The sequence below is a fragment of the Megascapheus bottae genome, chromosome 11 (assembly GCF_031878675.1).
Source record: "Megascapheus bottae isolate mThoBot1 chromosome 11, mThoBot2.hap1, whole genome shotgun sequence".
Taxonomy (NCBI): Eukaryota; Metazoa; Chordata; class Mammalia; order Rodentia; family Geomyidae; genus Megascapheus; species Megascapheus bottae.
This window is the reverse complement of record NC_143519.1, coordinates 9,369,945-9,393,150: the sequence shown is the minus strand read 5'-3', so window position 1 is coordinate 9,393,150 and position 23,206 is coordinate 9,369,945. Positions and strand designations below refer to the sequence as shown.

General features: G+C 39.5%; 1 protein-coding gene across 8 annotated transcripts in view; it reads right to left on the bottom strand.

Moving 5' to 3' along the window:
* Window positions 1-23,206, bottom strand: part of Dock9 (dedicator of cytokinesis 9) — a 265,843-nt gene that overhangs the window by 151,361 nt on the left and 91,276 nt on the right. For 4 of the 8 annotated variants that reach the window (XM_090341933.1, XM_090341936.1, XM_090341938.1 and 1 more), the window contains exon 1: window positions 19,587-19,810. The exons of the other annotated variants lie outside the window; for them this stretch is intronic. In XM_090341933.1, the coding sequence (XP_090198059.1) occupies window positions 19,587-19,712 (126 nt within the window). In that variant the 5' untranslated portion in view covers window positions 19,713-19,810. Of the gene's footprint in view, window positions 1-19,586; window positions 19,811-23,206 lie in introns of those variants that run through there. 8 annotated transcript variants of the gene reach the window in all.

Below are 23,206 nucleotides of genomic sequence, written 5' to 3'. Positions count from 1 at the left end.
GACCCATGACCTAAATATATCCATGAGTCTATTTCACTTCGGGCGCCTCAGATCTCAGCCTCCTGAGTAGTTAGAATTACAGGTATGACATACTGGTACCCAGCACCATATTGCCTGTGTGACTGATTAGTGGTGGCACCTGAGAGCCCACTGCCTCTGACCTTACCTCTCTTCTGTGACAAACCTTTTATACTTGAAAATAAAATTTTGAAACATAAATAAGAACATGAACCCTGTGCCAAATAATAGTGGAGGAAGCATCATAGGAATGTGTCCTGAAGTTCATTAGAAAAAAATGTGTTGTTTTCATGGATTACTTATGTTTAGAGCTTGGGTTAATTCATGCCAGCTATTCAAGAAAAGAAGATTGAGAGAATCTTGTTTTGAGACCAGCCTGAGCAAAAATTAGTGAGAAACACCCCCCCATCGCTCCCATCTTAACCAATAAGCCATATATGATGATGGTTTATGCCTGTGATTTCAGCTACTTAGAAAATATAAATAAAAGGATTGTAGTCCAGATCTTGCCAGGTGAAAGTGTGAAAGACTGTGTGAAAAAAAAAAATAAAGCAAAAAAATGCTAGTAAGCAATCCCTCTGATGTCTTACTTGATTTTAAAATTCTGCATACCTTTTCTTATAAAAAGACTCTAGAATTCTATATACTCAGTTTCTCTAGTGGACAAACAGATATTAGGGGAGCTCAGCCTCATAGTCAACACGGACTGTTGTTAGGTTAGCTGAGTTACAATACATCAAGTCAGAGCCTAAAGTAGTAACATACTAAATATAGCTTATTATTATTAATATGTTGTGTGCATGACAGGTTTTTTTTCGTTGAATTTTTCATTAATGCTTCACATAAATTTAATCATACCAAAAGTTTTCTCTACTATCTGGGCACATGTGAAATCAGACAACAATGGCAGGGATATAAACCAAGAAAGAAAAACAAACAAACAAAAGCCCTAACACAGAGAAAACTATAATAGAGGTGACACAGATATTCAGGGACTGAGACCAAAGAAAACATTAACAGATATTTATACTGTAAGAAGGACTGAGGACCGATACAGTTTGTTTCAGGAAGGGCTAAGATGAATGCCAATTGCAGGGTGCAGGTCAAGGGATACAGAAAAGCCCTGCTGATCCATTCCCATTAGGCCAGTGCTACAAAAGCATAAAGAAGAGATAAGACACGTGCCAAGACCTCAAGGACACTGCTCTCAAGAATTATGGAAAGATGGAAAGCCGAAGTCAGGAAGGCCCAGGGCACACAGATGATTTCATCACAAAGGATCAAGCCTCAGTTTCCAAGTAGGTAACTCACATGAACAGCCTGGAGCATGGATCACATGATCAGAATGGCTGGGAGAGGACAACATGGGCACGGGCCAGCCACAGATATCACAGATATCACAACACACAATCCTGCTCAGTGAGCACAGCAGCTAACCAACCATGCAGAAACCTCCAGAGCTCGTACTTCCCTAGTACTCTCTAGGAGGAGTGCACAATGCCCATCTCTACCACTGGCAGCTCTTCTAGGCATTCTGAATGCCTTTTTCCACAGCAGCCCACATTTATACAAAATGAAATTCCAGACAAAAAGGCAAGCAGAGGCAGAAAATTTTTCTCAGCACAGGAAAATGAGATTCTCCTGGAATACAAATGACTTAGCACTGGTTCACAAAAATCAGTTTAATTTTAACCAAACATGTACAAGGCTTTGAAAACCATGGGAAGAACCAAGCTCAAAGGAAGAGAGAGCAATCTTATTGCACTTCTCCTCCTGTGAACTTTCTAGACATTTATTGCCTTTGTGTCCTGGTTACTAAATGCTAACACAAGCTGAAATCCTAAACACCACCTCTTGAAATAGCAAACTAAGGAAATGGCAGGATTCTATTTTAAGCAATGAGAAATTCATCTTTCCTGCATATAAAGAATTTAGGACTTCCTTATTTCTTTACATGACAATAATGGCTACTGGATAGGCTGAGACAAAAATTCCTCATAAAAATGGAACTAAGTGACTTGAAGGAACAGGTGGGCTTGAGAAAGATGGTAGAGAATGCTGGAAGGGGTAACAATGCTCAAGATGCACTTTATTCTTAAATCAACAGGTTGGAATGAAACCTTTTGAGCAACTACTTTAAGATAAAGATGTAAATAAAATAAAAAAATTTTAAATTTGCCATGAAATTTAGCCTGTTTTTAATGCAGATAGGACATGGCAGGCCCCGATGTGATAGCAGGATCAGAAAACAGCTGTTTTTTAAGTGTGGACCTCACAGCCTTCCTGCACAGTCTTACAGATAGCTGATCACAAACTCCCATCAAGAAACTTCTTGAAGTTGTTGGATTTGAAGGAAGGATTCTCATTCTCCTGTAACTAGGATGAGCAGAAAAATTTCACAGCTACCTTCCGTCCTGTACACAAATGCCACCAGCAGTCATGTGCTCCTTCCCTCCAGATACTTACTGAGCTGGTTCATGTGTTCAGTGCCAGATTTTGGAGAGAGCAAGATGAAATGATTCAGCCTCTGACGCCAGAGGATCACAGTATGAGAAGGCATATATGAAGAAAAGCAGAAAGAGTGCCAGTAGGCAGGGCCCAGGAATGGGATCTGACCCACTAGAACAAATCTGCTCCCAGCTCAATTTTAAGATCCATGAGGGGAAAGGCTTTTGTTTGACTCACTGCCTTCCTTCCCTGGCACCTGGAACAGCACCTGGCACAGTGTGGCCTGCAGTCACTACTTACATAAGGTGAATACGGGAGCCTAACCACATGGAGCTTCCTAAAGGAGGCCATAGCAACAGGATATATCAACCCTGACTCAGTACAGAGGAATAGGGAGCTCTGGGAACATGTTCATAGATGTAACTGAAACTTATGCAGTCAGAATGAAGGAGGAGTTAAAAATACAAAGGAATGGATATAAAATTAGTGGCGTCTGCTAAAACCTTGGAAGAGATCCTGGAACTCCAGCTCTAACAGATTCTCTCAAGTATGGTCCTCCTTCAGTGTGGGAAGGTTAGGAAGCAGCAAGTTGATAAGAATGGGTAGGCCACGGGGACTAGATAGGGACCAGGGCCCTAAGCCCAGTGCAGCAGTGCTGGTTAGTAGCTGCCTGGCTCCCCATTCCTCCCCTAGTTCTGAAGCATAAAAGGTTGCAGGTCTGGATGAAGGATGCAACCATGAGAAAAATCCTGAAATACCATGTGCCTGCTTAGTAGTCCTAGAACAATGCCCTTATTAAGAAATAGTGGCTGGGTCTTCAAGCACTCCCTGTTCTAAGTGATATCAACCATTTTTAGACTGGTTTCTTTTTTCATACCTTGTTACTGGACTCAGGTGAGCCAGGAAACTCTTACTGCCCTGTCTTTCCCAATTCTGTAGGTGGTTGGTAGTGTAGCTTCCTTTTTGAGATACTATTTTCATTTTTGTGACTCTTTGTAATAAAATTGTACATTTCTTCAAAAAAAAAAAAAAGGTGGGCCAGAGCTATAGACATGTCAGGGGGTGATAGCAGGCCAACATGGAAGGCATCAGTTCCTGGGAGTTTCAGGACCCTGGAAATGCAACGTGAAGAGATAACTCAGCTTATGAAGACAACTTTCTTAAAGGACAGTGTATTTTACATGACTGCTGCCTCAGGTGAACTGCAGAACTTCAAATGGCTATGACTGGGAAACAGTGATTTTCAACCACAGAGCCTTGGTTCCTCTGAATGAGGGGACTGTAATAGGTTCTGAGAAGAACAGCTCTTCCTGAGGGGTCCCTGTTCCATCTTCATTCATGTAGCCCTCAATTTCCCCTCTAAACATGCATGAATATTTGAAGGATACTCATTTGAGGGAGTGCCAATTGTTAGCTCATCTCTGGACCCACCCCCAAGACTGAAGTCTATGGGGAAAGATAGGCCAAGAGGACCATGGTGAGAAGGGTGCTGAAGAAGCCAGCAAATGGGAGGAGGACCACAGAGAGTGTAATGTACAACTAGATCCCACACCATCTTCCAGCCAAAGGAAGATTTAATAATAAACATGCTCTCTACCCTTACACTAGGTCATGAAAACAGGACCACTGCAGGGTGTGGTAGTACAATAATAACCTTTAAGTACAGCACTCACAAGGCTGAAGCAGGAGAATCACAGGTTCAAGCCCAGAAAAAAAAAAAAGACAAAATAATCAATATATGATCTCATTCTCAGTAATAATAAGGTTCTTCTCCAGACTGCTCATTAGTGTATATAGGGAGATGATTGAGAAGCTGTTCAAATGCACACTTTTTTTTAATGTGCAGGAGGTTTGCTAATATTAGCACTAAAAGCTGTACAAACATCTGTGTAATTCTCTTGTTTTCAGATCCGGAAACTCAGGAGCCTGGAGGGGAAGGGACCACCCTGGGCCTCAGAGTCTCCTGAACCCTACCCAGGCTTTACCCTACCAAAAAGCAGGGCCTACATTTTAATTTTTACACTGTTAATAACGATATATAAACATAGAAGGAAAATGAAAACTCATCTAAATTTGGGTTCAGAATTAAGCTCAAGCCTGAACATTAAAGCAAAAAGTTACTGATTTACATTCTTAAGAATATATAAGAGCACCACATTCTCAGACTCCAAATAGATTTCCCATTGCAACACCATATATACTTAGAGCAGACTAATAGCAGCAATGATACACTTTTTAATTCAGTTTTTTATGTTAAAAACACTAATATGATGCTGAATTCTTCTCTTTAAAAAACAGTCAAAGCTAAGTGCCAGTAGCTCATGCCTGTAATTCCAGCTACTTAGGAGGCTGAGATCTGAGGATCATAGTTTGAAGCTAGCCTGGACAGTAAAGTCTTCAACACTCTTATCTATAATTAACTGCCAAAAATATCCAGAAGTAGAGCTGTGGCTCAAGTGGTAGAGTTCTAGCCTTGAGCACAAAAGCTGAGGGACAGTACCTAGCCTCAGAGATCAAGCCCCCAAACCAGCAAAAAAAAAAAAAAACAATACCCAGTCAAATTAGAGAACTTGTCAAGTCAATGAAAACTGTATTAATAAGACATGACTATATTAGGTAAACTTGGTCACTTCAAAATCAATCAATTTGACAGAAGGAACAGAGTCTGGGATATGTATATGTCATTTTTATAATCAACCATGGCTTTCCAAAATAATTATTCTACTATTATTATTCATAGAACTAAAGACTATGAGAAACTTGTCTAATAAACAGTATCTAGAAAATGTGTAAGAGGAAAACCATAGTAAATATTGAGGAAGTAATAAAGATGATGATAATATTAATACCAATTAACTAAGCCTCATAGAACTGCTCTCATTTGGTCAGCTGTGCTCGGCGGGGAGCTCAGTGCTGCTGGGAATATTAATGAGAGGAAGACAAGACAGGAATTTAGGGACTTCCTTCATGCCTCTTACCCTTGGAATCACATGAGGAGAGTACTGAGAGGAATGGGAACAGCTCTCATAAATGCAGTGCTTAAACATCTTTCTTTTCTGATACAGGGCACTGGCCAAAACTTGCCAAAGAAGAGTATAAAGAGAACACAGAGAGATAAGAGATGGTGTCTAAGGTACACCTGTGTGTCTCTCATACACATTTTCCTGCCCTCTGATGCTGCTATTTTTCCATAGGTGAAAAGCAAAAAAAAAAAAAGAAAAAAAAGTGAAAAGAAAAAGATTCATCATGGAGCTTTATAAATAATTCTATCATAAATGTATACTATAGACTTTACTAGGCATTTTTCCCTTTTTTAAGCATTATGCTCTGAAATCCTTAATTCTTTTTTTTTTTTTTTGCCAGTCCTGGGCTTGAGCTCAGGGCCTGAGCACTTACCTTGTGTTTTCTTAAGTATAGAGCTCTCCTACTTGAGTTACAGCACCACTTTGGCCTTTTTTATGTATGTGACACCGAGGAATCGAACTTGAGTCGTCGTGCATACTAGGCAAGCACTCTTACCACTAGGCCAAACTCCTGTCCTGAAATTCTTAATTCTTCCTAAGCCAATGAAAACTATTTTTAAAACCCTGAAATAAAGGAGGTCAAGTAATTAAAAGGCTCTTAAAAGCCAGGAGTAGACATATTCAAAATAACTTACTGTAAGCTGCTTATTTTTAGATATCAGGGTGGAGAGTTTTATGAATGTTCATTAATACATGCAAGGCTCTCCTAGGAGTTTCTTCAAACTTACAAAGACTAATTATGTCAGGTGACTAGGAGTCAGAATTTAAATCCTTGACCCCAAAATGTTGACTATGGTTGGATATTGTACATGAGGTTCATTGTACCAGTACAATGGTCCCCAAGGCCCCATCCCAGACCCTGCAGCACTTGCTGTAACAAGAAATGTAAAGTTGCTCTAGATCTCCCCACCAGCAGTCTGAGATGAGGTCTGGCAGTGTTTCCACGAACTCGGCAGATGACCGTAATGTCCACTCAATCTGACAACTACTTTCCTAGTTTCTACCTGCCTTTCTAAGTATACTTGAGAATTTCATATGAATAAATGTGTTTTTTTTTATTTTGGTGCCAGTGTTTACTGGCAATGTGGCCTTTGGTACAAGTTACTCCTATCTGCATCTGTGAAAGCAGTGATTTCTATATAGTGAGACCAAAAGAGGATAAATACTCAGGAGAAAAAGACAAAGGTGTAACACCCATGTGCCTCTTTACATTTATATAAAATAATATATATGCTTTTATCAAAATAAACCTCAACATATAGAAACAAGAGACCTCTCCCTGTTTTTATTTTTATTTTGCAATGATTCTGTCTTCTTGTCTTTGTGTATGGTATATCCATGTGTGTATCTTCAGGAAGAGGAGAACTCAAGGGAAGAGGGATGAAAAAGTGCAGCAGGGGAGCTTACTGGACACTAATGAAAGTGAACTATACTTGTGGGGAGAAACAGGAGGGAGGGACTGAGAGAATGAGAGAATTAGAAGACACTGTATGAAAGGAAATGTACTCCTTGCTTGACTCATAACTGTAATCTCTCTACATCACCTCTATAACAATAATAAATTATAATTTAACAAAAGTAACGATTTCTATTTTCATCCTGGCAATTGTTTCTATTCTTATTTTCACAGTTATTGAAGAGTTCCAATACATCATGTCTGGTACAAAATCACCACTAGATGGAGGCTATGGGAGGATTAAGTGTAGTTATGTAGAAGTCAGATTCAGTGGACTTGTAGTCCCACAGACATGCATTCCTTGGCTAGATTACATACACCTTATCTCATTAAAACCCCAAAATTCTGCATGGTGGCATCACCACCTCTCAGATGATGAAAGTAAAGATTGGAAGATGTAGATGATTTAATAAAGATCATACAGATAGTGACCTTGGCTTCTCCTGACTTCAAGTATAGGTCCTTTCCTATCACATAAGAACAACAACGTAACAGAATCTCAGATCTGAAGCACCTAACCACAGCCTCAGCTCCAACTCCACCTGGGGAAGCCTATATCGCCATACCACCAGAGACAACAAAGCTTTCAGGGCTTTCTGCCCACCCCTAAACTTCTAGGTCTTCACAATCTCACCATGGCAGAGAGTGAAGGCAAAGACCCTGCTTGAGTGATACTATTCTCCCACTTCAAATGAGTGTGTGTGTGTGTGTGTGTGTGTGTGTGTGTGTGTGTGTGTGTGTGTAAATTCAGGTAGGTACAGGTGGCTCATGTCTATAGTCTTAGTTATTCAGGAGGCTGAGATCTGGAAATTGTGATTAGAGGCTAGCCCAGATAAGAAGTCTAACAGACTCTTATCTCCAATCAACCACCAAAAAATAAGAAGTGGAATTGTACTTCAAGTGGTAGTATGCCAGCATCAAAGCTCAAGGACACAGCCCAGGTCCTGACTTAATATCCCCCAGAACTGGTACCTTCCCAAAAAAAGGTATTAAAAATCTTACTCCAGGACTGGGGGTTTGGCCTCGTGCTAAGAGAACTTGCCTAGCATCTACAAAGAACCAGGTTCGATTCCTTGGGACCATATACAGAGAAAAAGCCAGAAGTGGTAAGTGCTGGGGCTCAAATGGTAGAGCACTAACTTCAAGAAAGCTCACAGACTGTGCTGAGGCCCTGAGTTCAAGCCCTGGGACTGGCCAAAAAAAAAAAAATCTTACTCCAGGCCGGGTGCTGGTGGCTCAAGCCTGTAATACTAGCTACTCAGTAGGCTGACATCTGAGGATCTTCTGAGGATCACAGTTCAAAGCCAACCCAGGAACCAATACTAAATCTCCCCAAAGAAACAGGCTTGGAAGCTCAGAAACATACTGATGCCTGTAGGTAGCATATAGTTTTACAACCAAATATTTCTAACATAGTCTCTGAAAGGAGAGCCTAGCTCTAACATAGTTTCTGAAAGGAGAGCCTAGCTTTATCGTAAAATCAAACATCCTTTATTCCTACAGATTCACAAGTGCTTTACCTCATCCAATGACTCACCTCCCATGGCAACTTCCTATTTTGAGGTTTTAAAGCTGCAAAATATGTAAATTTATAGACCTGCAGGGTGCAGTTGAGGTAGTCAATACCCACATGTGACTACTGAGCACTTAGCACTTTAAATGTGGCTATTCTGAATTCAGATGTGCTAAAGGCTAAACAACAACATAGTATGAGTACACGAGTGTAAAATACTTCGCTATATTTTTATAAGAAACAGTTATATTTTGGAAAACACTGGCTAAAAATTACATAATTAAAATGAATTGCATCTATTTTCTTTAACTTGGTCATGAGATTCAGCTTGGTATTTCTGGGAAGCCTCCACTTCCTGTGCACCTGGTCCCCTAAGAAGAGCTGTTTTCTACCCCTGTACTTTGTACACCTCCACCACTGTACTATGATCCACTTACTCAAAGCTGTGGTGAAATGGGCACACCACCACTGGCCAAGAATCTACTAACCCCAGATGTGGTAGCAAGTCTCAGGCACAGTTTTCTGGAAGCAGTAGTAAAGAGTGGGGGGAGGAGGGGAAGAATGCTGGCTCAGAGAGACAGGGAAGAATCTGACTTTGGAATCTAATTCTACACTAAGATATTTCCACAACACATCAGCTGACACCTCAACAGAAGCACAGGACTGTTAAGGGGCACAGTGCCCACAATATACACAAGTCTAGCAAATCTACTTACCTAGTTACATCACTTTTGACTTTTTGACAATCCAACACATTTGGATATTGGTAGTAAACCTTCAAAGATGACAAAGGAAAAAGAAAAAGAGAATGGCAGGAAGGGAAGAGGGGAGGATAAAAAAGAGTAGGGGAAGCCAGACATTGGTGCTCATACCCATACCTATTCAGGAGGTTGAGATTTGAGGATCATGGTTCAAATCCAGCCCAGGCAAACAAAGTCTATGAGATTCTTATCTCCAAATAACCACCAAAAAGCCAGAAATGGAGTTAGAGCTCAAGCCTCAGTACTGTCACCAAAAGAAAAAAATAAAAGAGAAAAGAAAAGGGAAGGGAAGAAGAGAGAAAGAAAGGAAGGGAGGGAGGAAAGGAGGGAAGGAGGGAGGGAGGAAGTGAGGGAGGGAGGGAGGGAGACAGAGTAAAGATAGAATGAATTTGATCGAAGTATATTATATGACTTGGTGGGATTGCTACAGTTAACCTCCTTGTACAATTAACTGCCGTTAATAATAAAAAGCATGGAGTAAATGAAGCTGACCGGGCAATCTTGAGACCTGTGGAAATGAATAGCATCTACCTCCTCAGAACATCCTTCACTTAGAAATGGCAAGTGGATCCAGAGAGGGAATACTGGGCTCTTGGTCTCACTCATTGCTGTCTTTCCATAGCAAATAGATCACAAAACAGAATTACAGGACCAGCTATTGTTTGGATAGGTGGCAGGACTCTCGGAACCCAGTGGCAGGTAGGTGACACAAAGGAACTGAAAAGGGAACTGAAAACTCTCAAAACATGCTGGGTACCAGTATGTCATACCTGTAATTCTAACTACCCAGGAGGCTGAGATCTGAGGATCACAGTTCAAAGCCACAGCCCCTTCACCAGAGTCCATGAGACTCTTATCTTCAGTTTTTTTTTAACTACCAGAAAACAGGAAGTACTGCTATGGCTCAAGGGGTAGGGTGGTAGCCTTGAGCTGAAGAGCTCAGGGACAGCACCCAAGCCCAGAGCTAAATAAAGCCCCACAACTGACAAAAAAAAAAAAATCCCTCAAAGCATCACTTGGAGAAATTTCCAACTCCATGCAGCACATTATAGGGTATTTCAGACTTGTAGAAAGTTGGAGAAAAACTATAATTTCCAAGTCAAGTTCTTGGTTCTAAAATTACTCTCACAGGCTATATGGTAGATGTAGGTTCAAGCTCATCACTCCTGTCTCCTGGTCCAAATTCTGCTTCCCTTTTTATTCATTTCCAAGTGGCCAACATTCATTGTTTTTAATGAAATATCCCAATTTGTAGCTCCAACAACCCACAACCCAGATAAATTTGACTAAGCCAGACCTAAAACTCTAGGTTTCTAACTTTGATTCCATCCCAGGCTATTCTGTGATCAAAGATACTAATTCAACAGCATAGAACTTGAGCCCAAAAGACATGTAGACAAAGCAAGATGGCCTACCACATGCTTCTCAGTGGATGTGGCGGGGGGCATCCACAGAGTCTGACAGAACAAATCTGTGACCTTGTAAGAAAACAGCACTCTCTTCCAAACACTGCAGAGACATGACACCTGTTTTACTGATGAAGGATTTCACATTTCAGGAGTGACTAAGTTAGTAAAAAAGAAATCTACAAAGAAAAGATGGCTCTAGCTCTCAGCTATTAATTCTATATAGCTCTCTGGAAAGGAGACAAACGCCACACCCCACATAAAGTAACTCCACATGACTCTATTTAATTCCTAAGTCCTACCTCTTCAGGCCTGACCACCATTCCTTTATCTGCCTGTATGATTCAACCATGTTTGTGCTGTTACTTATAAATTTGCTTTAAAAAAAAAACTCTTAAGTTTACTTTTTATCTCTTTTACTCATCATTCCATTGCCATTATCAAACCCAAGTGAACCCATTCTTTTTTTTTTTTTTTTTTTTTTTTGAGTGGGTATGGTAACAGGGGTTTGAAATTAGGGCATCATACTTGCTAGATAGGCACTCTTCCACTTGAGCCACAAACCTTTCTGCTCTGATTATTTTTGAAATAGAATCTTGCTTTGTGCACTTGCTGGCCTAGACCACAGGCTTCTGCTTCTGCTTCCAGATATAGCTATGATAACAGGTATGACATACCATGCCTAGCCTTTTTTTTTTTTTTTTGCCAGTCGTGGGCTTGAGCTCAGGGCCTGAGCACTGTCCTTGGACTTTCTCAAGGCTCTACCACTTGAGCCTCAGCACCATTTCTGGCTTTTTTCTATATATATGTGGTACCGAGGAATCGAACCCGGGTCTTCATGCATGCTAGGCAAGCACTATAACACTAGGCCAAACTCCCGGTCCCCATGCCTAGGCTTTTTCTGGTAAAATAGAGTTTTGTAAAAGTTTTATTGGAATATGAGAAAAAAATTTATTGGAGATACAAACACAACTACATATACATAAAAATCTATGATGTTGCGTACCCAATGTTATGGACATGTTACTGTAAATATAAACACAAGTACATAGACATAAAGATGTATGACTCTACAGACATGTTTTATTACATAGATTAATATGTATCTATGACATACAAACCCTCAGCCTAATTTTAATTATGTTCTAAAATCTAAGTTCCAGTGATTGTATATAGATTCCCTTCTTGAATACTTGTTTGTTAAACATGTCATTTGAAATATGATGTAAAAATCAATGTTAATAAATTCTTTAAATAAAAAACATTAAAAAATGAATAAATGAGCAATGTTAAAGATTAAAAGAAATAAAAGTAAAAGCAAAAAAATCTATGATGGGCTATATACTCTATAGACATAATGTTTTATTACATATATTAATATGTTTCTATGACATACAAATCCTCAGCTTTTAATTTTAATTTGTTCTAAAATCTATGTGCCAGTGATTGTATATAGATTCCCTTCTTGAATACTTGTTTATTAAACATGACGCTTGAAATATGATGTAAAAATCCATGTTAATAAAATCTTTAAAAATTTAGCCTGTGTTAGCCTCAAAACTCTGTCCTCTTGATCTCAATTCCCTTGTAGCTAGGATTACAGGAATCATTCATCACGCCTTGCTGCTTTAATTATTTGTCCTATAGGATTTCCTGCTTTTCGTGCAAGGCCAGCCTCAGATTATGATCCTCTTACATACACCTTCTACATAACTGGGATCATAGACATGAATCACCACAACCAGCTTGTTGGTTAAAATGAAGTCTCGCTAAATTTTTTTTTGGGGGGGTAGGATAGTATCAAACTGTAATCCACCTGATCTCCACTACTGAATAGCTGGGATTACAGGCATGTATCACTATAATCAGTACTACTATAATCATTTGTGTTTTAAAACATTATGCATATATCTAGCTAAGGTATTAGAAGACTTGACCAGAAGATTACAATCCAGACTCTACCACTTGCTAAATGTGCAACTTTGAGCAAATTACCCAACCTCTGTGCTCAGTTCCTCATCTGTGGGAAAAGGAAAAAGGACAGCAACTGACTGACATGCACAACTGTGAGAATTCACTGAAAGAAGTCATTTAACAAGCATCAAATAATGCATGGCATGGAACAAGGGACAAGTTTTAATTGTTACTTGATCAAAATAAAAGTCAACTGACTACCTTGCTAAAAACAACAGTGACCAGTCATTCTGACTCCACACTAATGACACAATAAAAGGGGGAAAAAAAAGAAGCAGGTTTTAGCTTTTTATGCAAGCAATCATCCCAGAAGGTAAGAGTGGCTTGGTGTTCTGAAGCGGTAAACAGCTGTGGAAGCCACTTCCTCTGAGTAGCGTGACAGGCTAGTGTCATGATTAGATTCACTCCACAATATGGAAGCATTCCCTTCACAAGGATTCTTTCTCATGACCACTACATAAAATAGGTGTGCAGCAAGAGACTCATTCATCCAGGGTTCCTAGGGGTGTTCAGGTCTCTGCATGCCTGCTACAAAGCCTTCTGTGTCTGCTACAGGTGCTAAACACCTAAAAGCATCATGTTCTCTCCAAGCTGCTACTGATATAAGTGTTATCTGCCTAAGTGCTTGGAAAAGACCAGTGAGATTAACACTCTGTGTGCCTAAAAACGGCCACATGAAAGCACATCTAAGGAGTGAGCCCATTCCTCACTCAGGCCTTGTTAAGGAAGGCCTTTGAGTCCCAGTGCAGGATCAAATAATAAACAGATCAATGAACAAAGAGGAACAAGTAACATTTAGGGAATGTTCTTGGCTCTGAAGAAGTAAAGCTTCCTGATTTTGTTGCCTATGATGTTGTCATGACACAATGCTTGTAGAAACTTTTTTCTCAAGCTTGCTAATATTTTGAAAACAAAGAAACTATGTAATACATAACAGCAACATAATATCATTACTTTTTAAGACACAGGGAAGTCCATGGGGGCTAAACAGCTTTCTAAGCATAATAGATTTAATTTAGTCACAAAATCTCATGTCTTACAGGGCATTAACACATGATCATTGCATATATACTTGTGCTTTGAGTTTGTGTCTGCTCTTTCTAGAGTAAATTGAACTCTAGAAACAGGGGCTCTTCTAGTCTCCTTCCTTCTCTTCAGGAGGAGATTCCTAAACAACAAGCTTCAGTGGTTTGCTAGAGCAGTGTGTTCACTCAAACATTAAAGAACTCAAATTCAAATTTTAACATTCCAAGATGCCATAATAATAGGAAAAATCAAAAAGATGTATTTGAAAAGATAGTTTTAAAAATGAAAAGTTGCCAAGTGCTGGTGGCTTATACCTATAATCCTAGCTACTCAGGAGGCTGAGATCTGAGGATTAAGATTCAAAGCCAGCTCAGGGATGAAAGTCTGTGAAACTTTTATCTCCATTTAACCATCAGAAAACCAGAAGTTGTGTTGTGGATCAAGTGGTAGAGAGACAGTATTGAACTGAAAAGTTCAGGGGTAGGGCCCAGGCACAAAGTTCAAGCCCCACCACCAACAAACAAAAATGAAAAGTTTCAGCCAGCAGTATAGCCTCATGGTAGAGTACTTGCCTAGCATACATGAAGACCTGGGTTCGATTTCTCAGTACCACATACATAGAAAAGGCCAGAAGTGGTGCTATAGCTCAAGTGGTAGAGTGCGAGCCTTGAGAAAATCCAAAGACATTACTCAGACTCTGAGTTCAAGCCACAGGACTGGCAAAAAAGAAACAGAAAAGTTGCAGAAGTCCACCTATGTGGATCCATGAGTACAGCCAACATGGGAAAAGTCAACTACCTTCCCATTTTTCAGGCCTTCCAAACTCACAATAAGACCTGTGCTGCAGCTTTACCCACCTCACAAAAACAACCCAACAGAGGAGTCACACAAAATTATGTCCAACTTAGCCATTCTTTCCGGAGGCTACACCCTTTTCCTCTAAATGGCTGGACAATAACAATTAGAATTGCTGCCAAGAACTACTTTATAGAGTTTGGGGTCAGGAATAGGTATTCAAATGTAAGCAGGGTAACCAACATCAAGAATATCCACAGCTGGCAGTGATTTTTTTAATTTTTTAATTTAATTTTTTTCCTATGTATGTGGTACTGAGGAATCGAACCTGGGTCTTTGTGCATGCTAGACAAGCACTCTACCACTAGGCCAAACTCCCAGCCCCTTAATTTAATTTTTTATTGTTGGGGTAATGTATAGAGGAGTTACAATTACATTTGCCAGAAAGTAGGTGCATTACTTCTCACACAATGATACCCCTTCTCATGTTTTTGTCCTTATTTCCCTCCCCTCCCCACTCCCAATCATTTTGTTTCCCCCCTCCCTTTCCTATTTCAAATAAACAAATAAACATATATATAATATACCAGGTAACAAAGTTAGATGTAGTAACAACATGAGATAACCATAAGGGCAAAAAAAGAAAAGAGAAATAACATAGTACATTAAGAACAACAATCACAAAAGATAAACCTCTTGTTTCCATATCCTAGAGATCCTTTCATTTAGTCTCATCCTATATGACCTTATGTTCCTAGGTTTTGAGCTATTATAATCCTCTGTTAGGAGAGTTCTAGATGTGTACTAATTATTAAAAATGGGAGAAACCATTGAGCCTATGTTCCTTTGGGACTGGCTTACTTAGGAATTAAGAATGTAAAGGACCTTTATGATGAAAACTTTAAAAACCTGAAAAAGGAAATTCAAGCAGAACTGAGGAAATGGAAAAACCTCCTATGCTCCTGGATTGGAAGAACTGACATCGTGAAAATGGCAATCTTGCCAAGGGCTATGGGCAATTTCAATGCAATACCCATCGATATCCCAATGTCATTCTTTAAGGAAATAGAAGCAGCAATACACATTTTCATATGGAATAATAAAAGACCCCATATAACAAAAACAATTTTTAGCAGAAAGAACAGTGCAGGAAAAAATTTCAATGCCAAACTTTAGACTCTATTACAGAGCTACAGTAACCAAAACAGCTTGGTACTGGCACAAGAACAGGCCTGAGGACCAAAAGAATAGAACCGAAGAGCCAGAAATCAACCCGCAGACCTATGGCCACCTAATCTTTGATAAGGGAGCAAAAAAAAAAAATAGAATGGAAGAAAGACAGTCTCTTCAACAAGTGGTGCTGGCAGAACTGGTTAAGCACTTGCAGAAAACTAAAGCTGGATCCTTCTATGGCACCCTACACCAGGATTCATTTCAAATGGATCAAAGACTTGAGGTAAAAGCAAATACCCTGAAAATTTACAAGAAGAAATAGGAGATACTTTAGGTCTCCTTGGCACAGGTTGAAACTTGCTTAATAAGGACCCAGAAACACAACAAATTAAAGAAAGTATAGACAAATGGGACTGCATTAAACTGCAGAGTTTCTGTATGCAAAGGACATAGCTAGTAAGTTAAAATAGAAAGCCCACAGAGTGGGAGAAGATCTTCACTTGCCATATGTTGTTTGTCTGTTGACAAAAGCCTCATATCTAAAATATATCTACAGCTAAAAAAATTGAATCTCTCCAAAACAAATCAAAGAAACAACCATCCCATTAAAAGATGGGCTAGAGATTGAAAGAGAGTCTTCTCTGAAGAGGAAATAAGAATGGCCTATAGACACATGAAGAAATGCTCCACATCTCTGACCATAAAACAAATGCAAATCAAAACAACATTGAAATTCCACCTCACTCCATTTAGAATGGTCATGATGAAGACATCTAATAACAGATGCCAGTGGGGATTTGACCAGGAGAGATCACTACTACACTGTTGGTGGGAGTTCAAACTTGTTCAACCACTCTGGAAAACAGTATGGCAATTCCTCAAAAGACTAAACATAGAGCTCCCCTATGACCCAGCAATCCCACTCCTTGGCATTTACCCCATCATCCAGAAACAAGGACATACTAAAGCCACTAGCACAATGATGTTCATTGCAGCACTATTTATCATAGCAAAGATACGGAACCAACCCAGATGCCACTCAGTAGATGATTGCCATCAGCAGATGATGCTGCCATCAGAAAGAATGACATCGCCCCAATTGTAAGGAAATGGAAAGACTTCACAGTGATTTTTCAAAGGGTTTGGCAGTGAGTCTGGAGAGGAATAGGGAAGGTTCACAATGCACTTCCTCCCCAACTTGGTGTATAATGCAGGGGACATAGCCACCTTTTTAGGTGCCTATAAGCTGAACCCTGCCACTTGTGAAACTTTATAATGTCTAAACATAGAATCCTCTTAAAAACACTGATTTTCGGGGCCAAGAGTATGGCCTAATGGTATAGTGCTTGCCTAGTATGCATGAAGCCCTGAGTTTGATTCCTTGGTACCACATAAACAGAAAAAAAAAACAGAAGTAGAGCAGTGGCTCAAGTGGTAGAGCAAGAGGCCTTGAGAAAAGCTCAAGGACAGTAGCCAAGCCTGCCCCCCCCCCAAAAAAAAATCCTGTGAAACTGAATTGCATCTTCCTTTTTTTTTTTGGCGGGAGGTGTCAGTCATAGGGCTTGAAATCAGGGCCTAGACCTTGTTTACCACTCCACTGCTTTGAGCCACAGCTCCACTTCCAGTTCTCTGGTGGCTAATTGGAGATAAGAGTCTCACTGATTTTTCTGCCTAGGCTGGCTTCTAATGGCAATCCTCAGATCTCAGTCTCCTCAGTTAGCTAGGATTCTAGGTATAAACTCCAGGTTTACATTTCTTATGAGAATTAGTCATGCCATCCTTTCTAAACTATGAACAGGCTACCTGGTGAAGCACTAAAGCTAAAATCAGCAAAACGTGGTCTCAAAATCCTATTCTGAATAAAGTACATTACATGTACTTATTACATTATAAACTTGGGGATTCTTACCAAGTCCAGGACCACTGATATTATTCTAATGATAACATCTCAATAAACATCTCATGGTTGTGGCTGTAAACTTTAGAAAAATCATCCTGAGAAACAAGTTATAATCCCAGCAGCTATGGGATTCTTCTTTACTGGACCAGTGCTCTGACTAAATATCCTACCTTTTCCTATCTGATCCTTACATGAGGTAATGAATACATTTCTTGTCAAATATTGTTACCCCCTTCCCCTAGTTTTTCTCCCACTTTTCCTCCATTCCCAATTCCCTCTACACACACCGAGTTGTAAAGTTCATTTCCAACATACTGTCTTGTGAGTATCACTGTTGCATTAGTTCACCCTTTGTCCTTTGTCTCACCATTTTGTTGTTTCCCTTTCCTTCCCCAATTCAGACAGACAGATATACAAACACACAGGGTACCTAAATCAAACACAGTGACAACAGGGGATAAACCAAAGGAGCAAAAAATGAAAGAAAGATTGTAGGTTATTGTTAAGCCGATCAGTGCTTCTTATCTTGCTTACCTGGTTGGAAGAGAGAACTAAAGCAGGTAGAAAAGCATCTTGCAGTATCCAAAATCCCTTTCCTCTCTCACACACCTTGCAGGTGCATTGAGCTGGAGAGACTGGTGCTGCCAGATGCTCTGAGCCTGTGGGGCTGTCCCTCCAGGTACACTGCAGCCAGGGCAGCCTGTCCACAGCAGGAAAAAAAGGGACCTCTCCATAGAACTACGGAGTGACAACAGACCTAAACAAATAACTACAACACAAGCAACAATTGTTTTAAGCTCTAAAATCAATTTTTAGGTGACTAGATGACATAGCATTTCTCTTCAATTCAATCTCTCCTCTAGACACAAATTTCTACACATCTGTAGAACCACTGACAAAAGATTCTGATGAATATTCACCAGGGAACCAAAACCACAAGACTTTCTCCAAAAAAGTATACACTATATCAGCTGGAAGGTTTAAGTGGTTCAATCTACACAGCTTGTCCACGGACGAAGCAACCAACAGATAAGTGAGCTGTTAGAGTAGCAGAAAAGAATCCAAGGTAATGAACATAATTCTGAAATGTTATATGACAAAGAGTGAACAAAAAGAAATCTAATCCTATGAGTTGAAAATCCGCTGCGAGAAAGAATATCTTATTTTACTGACTTTCTCAGCATAGCTTAGCAACAGAATTTTGAGGACAATACAATGGAAGGCAATCTTACTTGTCACAGAAAAAAGGAAAGCAGTCGAAATCAAACAGTTATTAGGAAAATTAAGTTCAGATTCTTACAGATAATAATTATAAATAAAGTAACTAAACCACACATTAAAAATCACTAAGTATTAGTTTACAATCCCTTTAACAGATCATTTGAAAGGCTCAATTGTCCCCTTTGCAATGCATGTTGGTCGTTTTTGCAGTTTGCTTTAAAAATTATGTGCTTTTATTGTACTGAAGAAATTCCAAGAGAGAAGGCCAACCTACTCATTGATAACAACACAACCATTTCTCACATTCCTACATTACAAAATCTACTAAAGCACTTGACTTTGTCTTAATTGCCACAAGTTTAGCTAATGGTAAGAAGAACATGAACTTTTCTGTAGTTGGCTCACAGCTTAAATTCTTTTGTACTCTGTTGAAGGAAAAACTCCTGATAAAATGAACCAAAGAGAGCACATGTCATTTCAAATTACATTTCTTAAAACTTTCCACTAGGACCTGCCTCCTTTTCTCAATATCACAAATAATGTAGAAAAAGGGTTAATTTTCAAAGTAAGTCTTCCTTTGTTCAGCCCTACAGCTGCAGTTAAAATAAGCCTCCCAGGGTTTATGTTTAGAACCTCTGCATCTAGGTGGGACAGAATTTTGAACAGAACATAATTGTTCTGTACAGATGCCTTCTGAAAACCACACTTAGCCACAAAACATCAACATTTCTTTTCCCATCAAGTGGAACATAAGTTCATCAACAGGGACAGAGAAGACGGTTCACAGGAGACAGACAAGTCAAATGGAGGCAAGAGGTGCCAAGCTCATACATACATACTAACAGCCATGCCTGGTAACAAGACACTCTTACCAGCACTGGGCCTGGGCTCTCTGCTTCCACCTCTCCTTGAGCTGCATCCTTGTACTGAAGAGGAGACTCAATCACCAGCTCCTTTTTGACACTTCTACTGCTTGTCCTGCATTTATCAGCCTGCATTCTTACCCAAGGCACAAGTCAGAAAATTTGCAATGAGGACAGCTGCAAGTCCTTGGCTGTGCAGGGCTCCCACATGCCAGTGGTCTGGGCAAGGAAAGTAAACTATCTTCTCAGGCGCAAGGGATCAGCTACACTAGCTGGGTCTGCAGAGCAGGGTGGGACAGTATGACAGCGAAGGCCAGCCTCCAGGGGTGTTACTACTGCGTGGAAAGTGGGAGGCTCCTGCCTGCTGGCCAGAGAAAAACAAACCCCAAACTGAACAATGCACAGTGGACTGACTCTCCAATAAAGACCAGCCTCATTGTGTCTGTTTCACACAGTGTGGGCCTAGTCAATCCCAAATCAAATAGTGCAGTGTTCAGAAGAAAACCAGTCACAGACTCCCTCATAATTACTTTCAACCTGAAGCTCACAGAGCTCAGGAGTCGATAGGTTGCCTGGCTGCTCTGAGAGTCTTATAGTTTCAGAATGCTTTCATTTGTGTTATGGCTAAACACCAAATGCTTGGCAGATGATCAAAGCAGAAGGAGCAACCAACAAGGGAGTTCCCATGAGGTGCTGGAGGGAAGAGAGATTTTCCCTGCACAACACACTGCAGCAGGCGAAACTTAAGTTCCATCAAGGAATTTAGGAATGAAGGCAAGATGAAAATAAAGTCTGAGTGGCAAATTAACGGAAGTAAGTGACACACACAAGAGCACACAGGTCACTATGTCATTGTTCAATGGTGACAATATCCAAAATGTGTCTTTCAAAGAATTCAGCTAGTTTTATTAACTTTTCACACTAATGGTATGATTTTAAAAAAACATCTTCTAGATAAAATTGAGATAGAAGTATTAAGGGATTTATTAAGAAACCTTAAAATGAGACTAAATATTACTTTATATTTTTCTGGGGTGCTTCAGAGCTTCTCTCAGTTAGTTTTTGTGCTTATTTTCTTGAAATCAGAAAACACTGATTTGCACATGAGAAACAGAAACAGTAAACAACAAACCTAGAATCATACAGCAATAGTAGGTGTCACAGGTACAGTACACCCCAGGAAATATGAAGGCCAGCATATAAGATACCAGTTCAAATCCCCACTTTCCAGGCTGAGCAGAGCTGTGACTACTGGTCTCTTCTCTCTAGCAGCACTTGCCTGGGCCACTTAACTTTAACAGGTAAGCTTAGTGCCTGTCATAAAACACCAGGAGTCCTCAATGAGGGTATCAGTTACATAATGAATTATAAGTGGTCAATGAGTCTATTAAAAAAGTGGCTTTTGGGCCGGGTTGTGGAGAAAAAGAAACCCTACTACACTGCTGGTGGGATTGTATACTAGTTCAGCCACTCTGAAAAGCAGTGTGGAAGTGTCTTAAAGAACTGAAAATTGACCAAAGGAACAAAAGATACCTGGTATCCTTAATATGTGGCTATTAGACCTAAACAGTACAATAGCGAGGACTCAAAAGTTGCATGCCCAATGCTATGGACATGGTATTGGAAATATAAACACAACTACATAGACATAAAAATGTATGACTCTATAGACATAATGTTTTATTACATAGATTAATATGTATCTATGACATACAAACCCTCAGCCTAATTATGTTCTAAAATCTAAGTGCCAGTGATTGTATATAGGGATTCTCTTCTTGAATACCTGCTTGCTAAACACGTCATTTGAAGTATGATTAAATTCTTTAATTAAAAAGAAGATACGATGTCCTTGACTTTGTACTTGACCTAATCTTGAACTGAAATCTTCTTTTCTGACTCCCAAGTAGCTGGAATTAAAGGTGTGAACTACTCCTACAAAAAAAAAATAGTGGCTTTTATAATTTCTTAAAATCTATAAATTTTGTAAACTTGGGCAATCTTTCAAGGTAAACATAGGCTTTCCAAGCTTATAGGGCCTAAGAATCTTAAACATCTTATTTTTGTACAGTTACCAGAGGATAGGAAAAGCAACAGGGTCTGAATCATATTCACGTAGGATTAAAATAACAAGTATAAAAACTTAGAAATGCCCTAGACATCATACAAAGCAGATGAAAAAGGAGGATATGGCAAGCATTGAATACATGAAGCCTAAGAGAAACATAACCTGAACAACAGCCCCAAAGCCTTTGCAGTGCCTTGCAAAGTTCTCAACCGCCTACCTAGTCTTTCTCCCATCCTATCATCATTAAGCCCCCAGAGTTCTCAAACTTAACAGGAGAAATGCTATCCTATTTGTTAAATCAAAATACCCTGGTACTATGTAAGAAATGGGAACTCAAAAGTATTTATTTGCAAATGTGTCCTAAGACATATTCAATTCCTGCAAAGGTACTAACTTAATCTTCATAACTATTATGTAACATGGCTAGTCCCATTTTTACAAAGGAGGAAACTGAGGCACAGACAGCTTAGATATGTTAAAGGCTACATATCAAATAGCATACACACAGTCCTGAAACTTATGAAGCAGTCTATGCTGTGTTCAGATGCTAAAAGGGATAAAAGATCCCTGACCAGGGAGCAGTTATCCATAATTACAGCATCTGGGTTCCATCACATCAGGGAAATTTAGTGAAGTGGTAAAAAGGTCTTTAAGTGGTCTTCAAGTACAGGTACAGAATAGGTGTCATTTAGTGGTAGCTGCTGTTACTGCTATTAATTTCCAATCTGAGGAAATTAAGTTTTTAGGTCAAGGTTGTGGGTATATGGCCTAAAAAGGACAAGACCATAAACAGTGTTGCTGCAATATATCACAAACAGTTTCAATTAAAATTCAGCCATTATTCCATCTTTGCTGCTAGATTATGACAGGTGCCTTCAAACAGCCATCTGGAAGCCACATGATCAGGCTATGAGCCAAGCATCTTCTGGAAGGTTTCCTATATTCTTCAAAAAAAAGTAATTATGACTTTCTGGGGCTTTTTCTGCAATCAAAAAAAAAAAAACCTTTCAATTGGATTCTAAGCAGCCAGGTAAGAAAAGCAAAAATTTATTTAATTAAAAGTTCCATAATTTACTTCTCCAAAAAGACCAAGCTTTAAGGCAAGTAAATCTTTTAAGTTTTTCACATACAGATTTATGCAGAGGGCTAATTAATGTACTAGACAAGGTTCTTATTTTGCAAGATTCTTAATTTAGTAAAATTCTCACAGTTGTCCTTACCCATCTCACAGCATTATAATGAATAATTCCAAGAGCAAGACAATCTTCTAGTCTATCTCCTTCAAGTAGACCCAAGTCAGAAAAGAAGGAAATTCTGGGGCTTATGAGAATGAAGATGCTATTGGCCGCTGTCTCATTAGGAAAATTCTCAGGCCATTCAAAGTGCTGTTGTTCTATGCTGCTCATTAAAGATATGTTAAAACTTTAGAGATACATGGTTCAGTCTTCAGGTCATAAACCTTTGAATAGCATGTGGTTTCTTTAAAAGGCTCTTGAGACCAATGTCTGAGAATATGACCGTGACATGTGGTCAGCTCAGCCACTAGAGGAAATTCCATTTC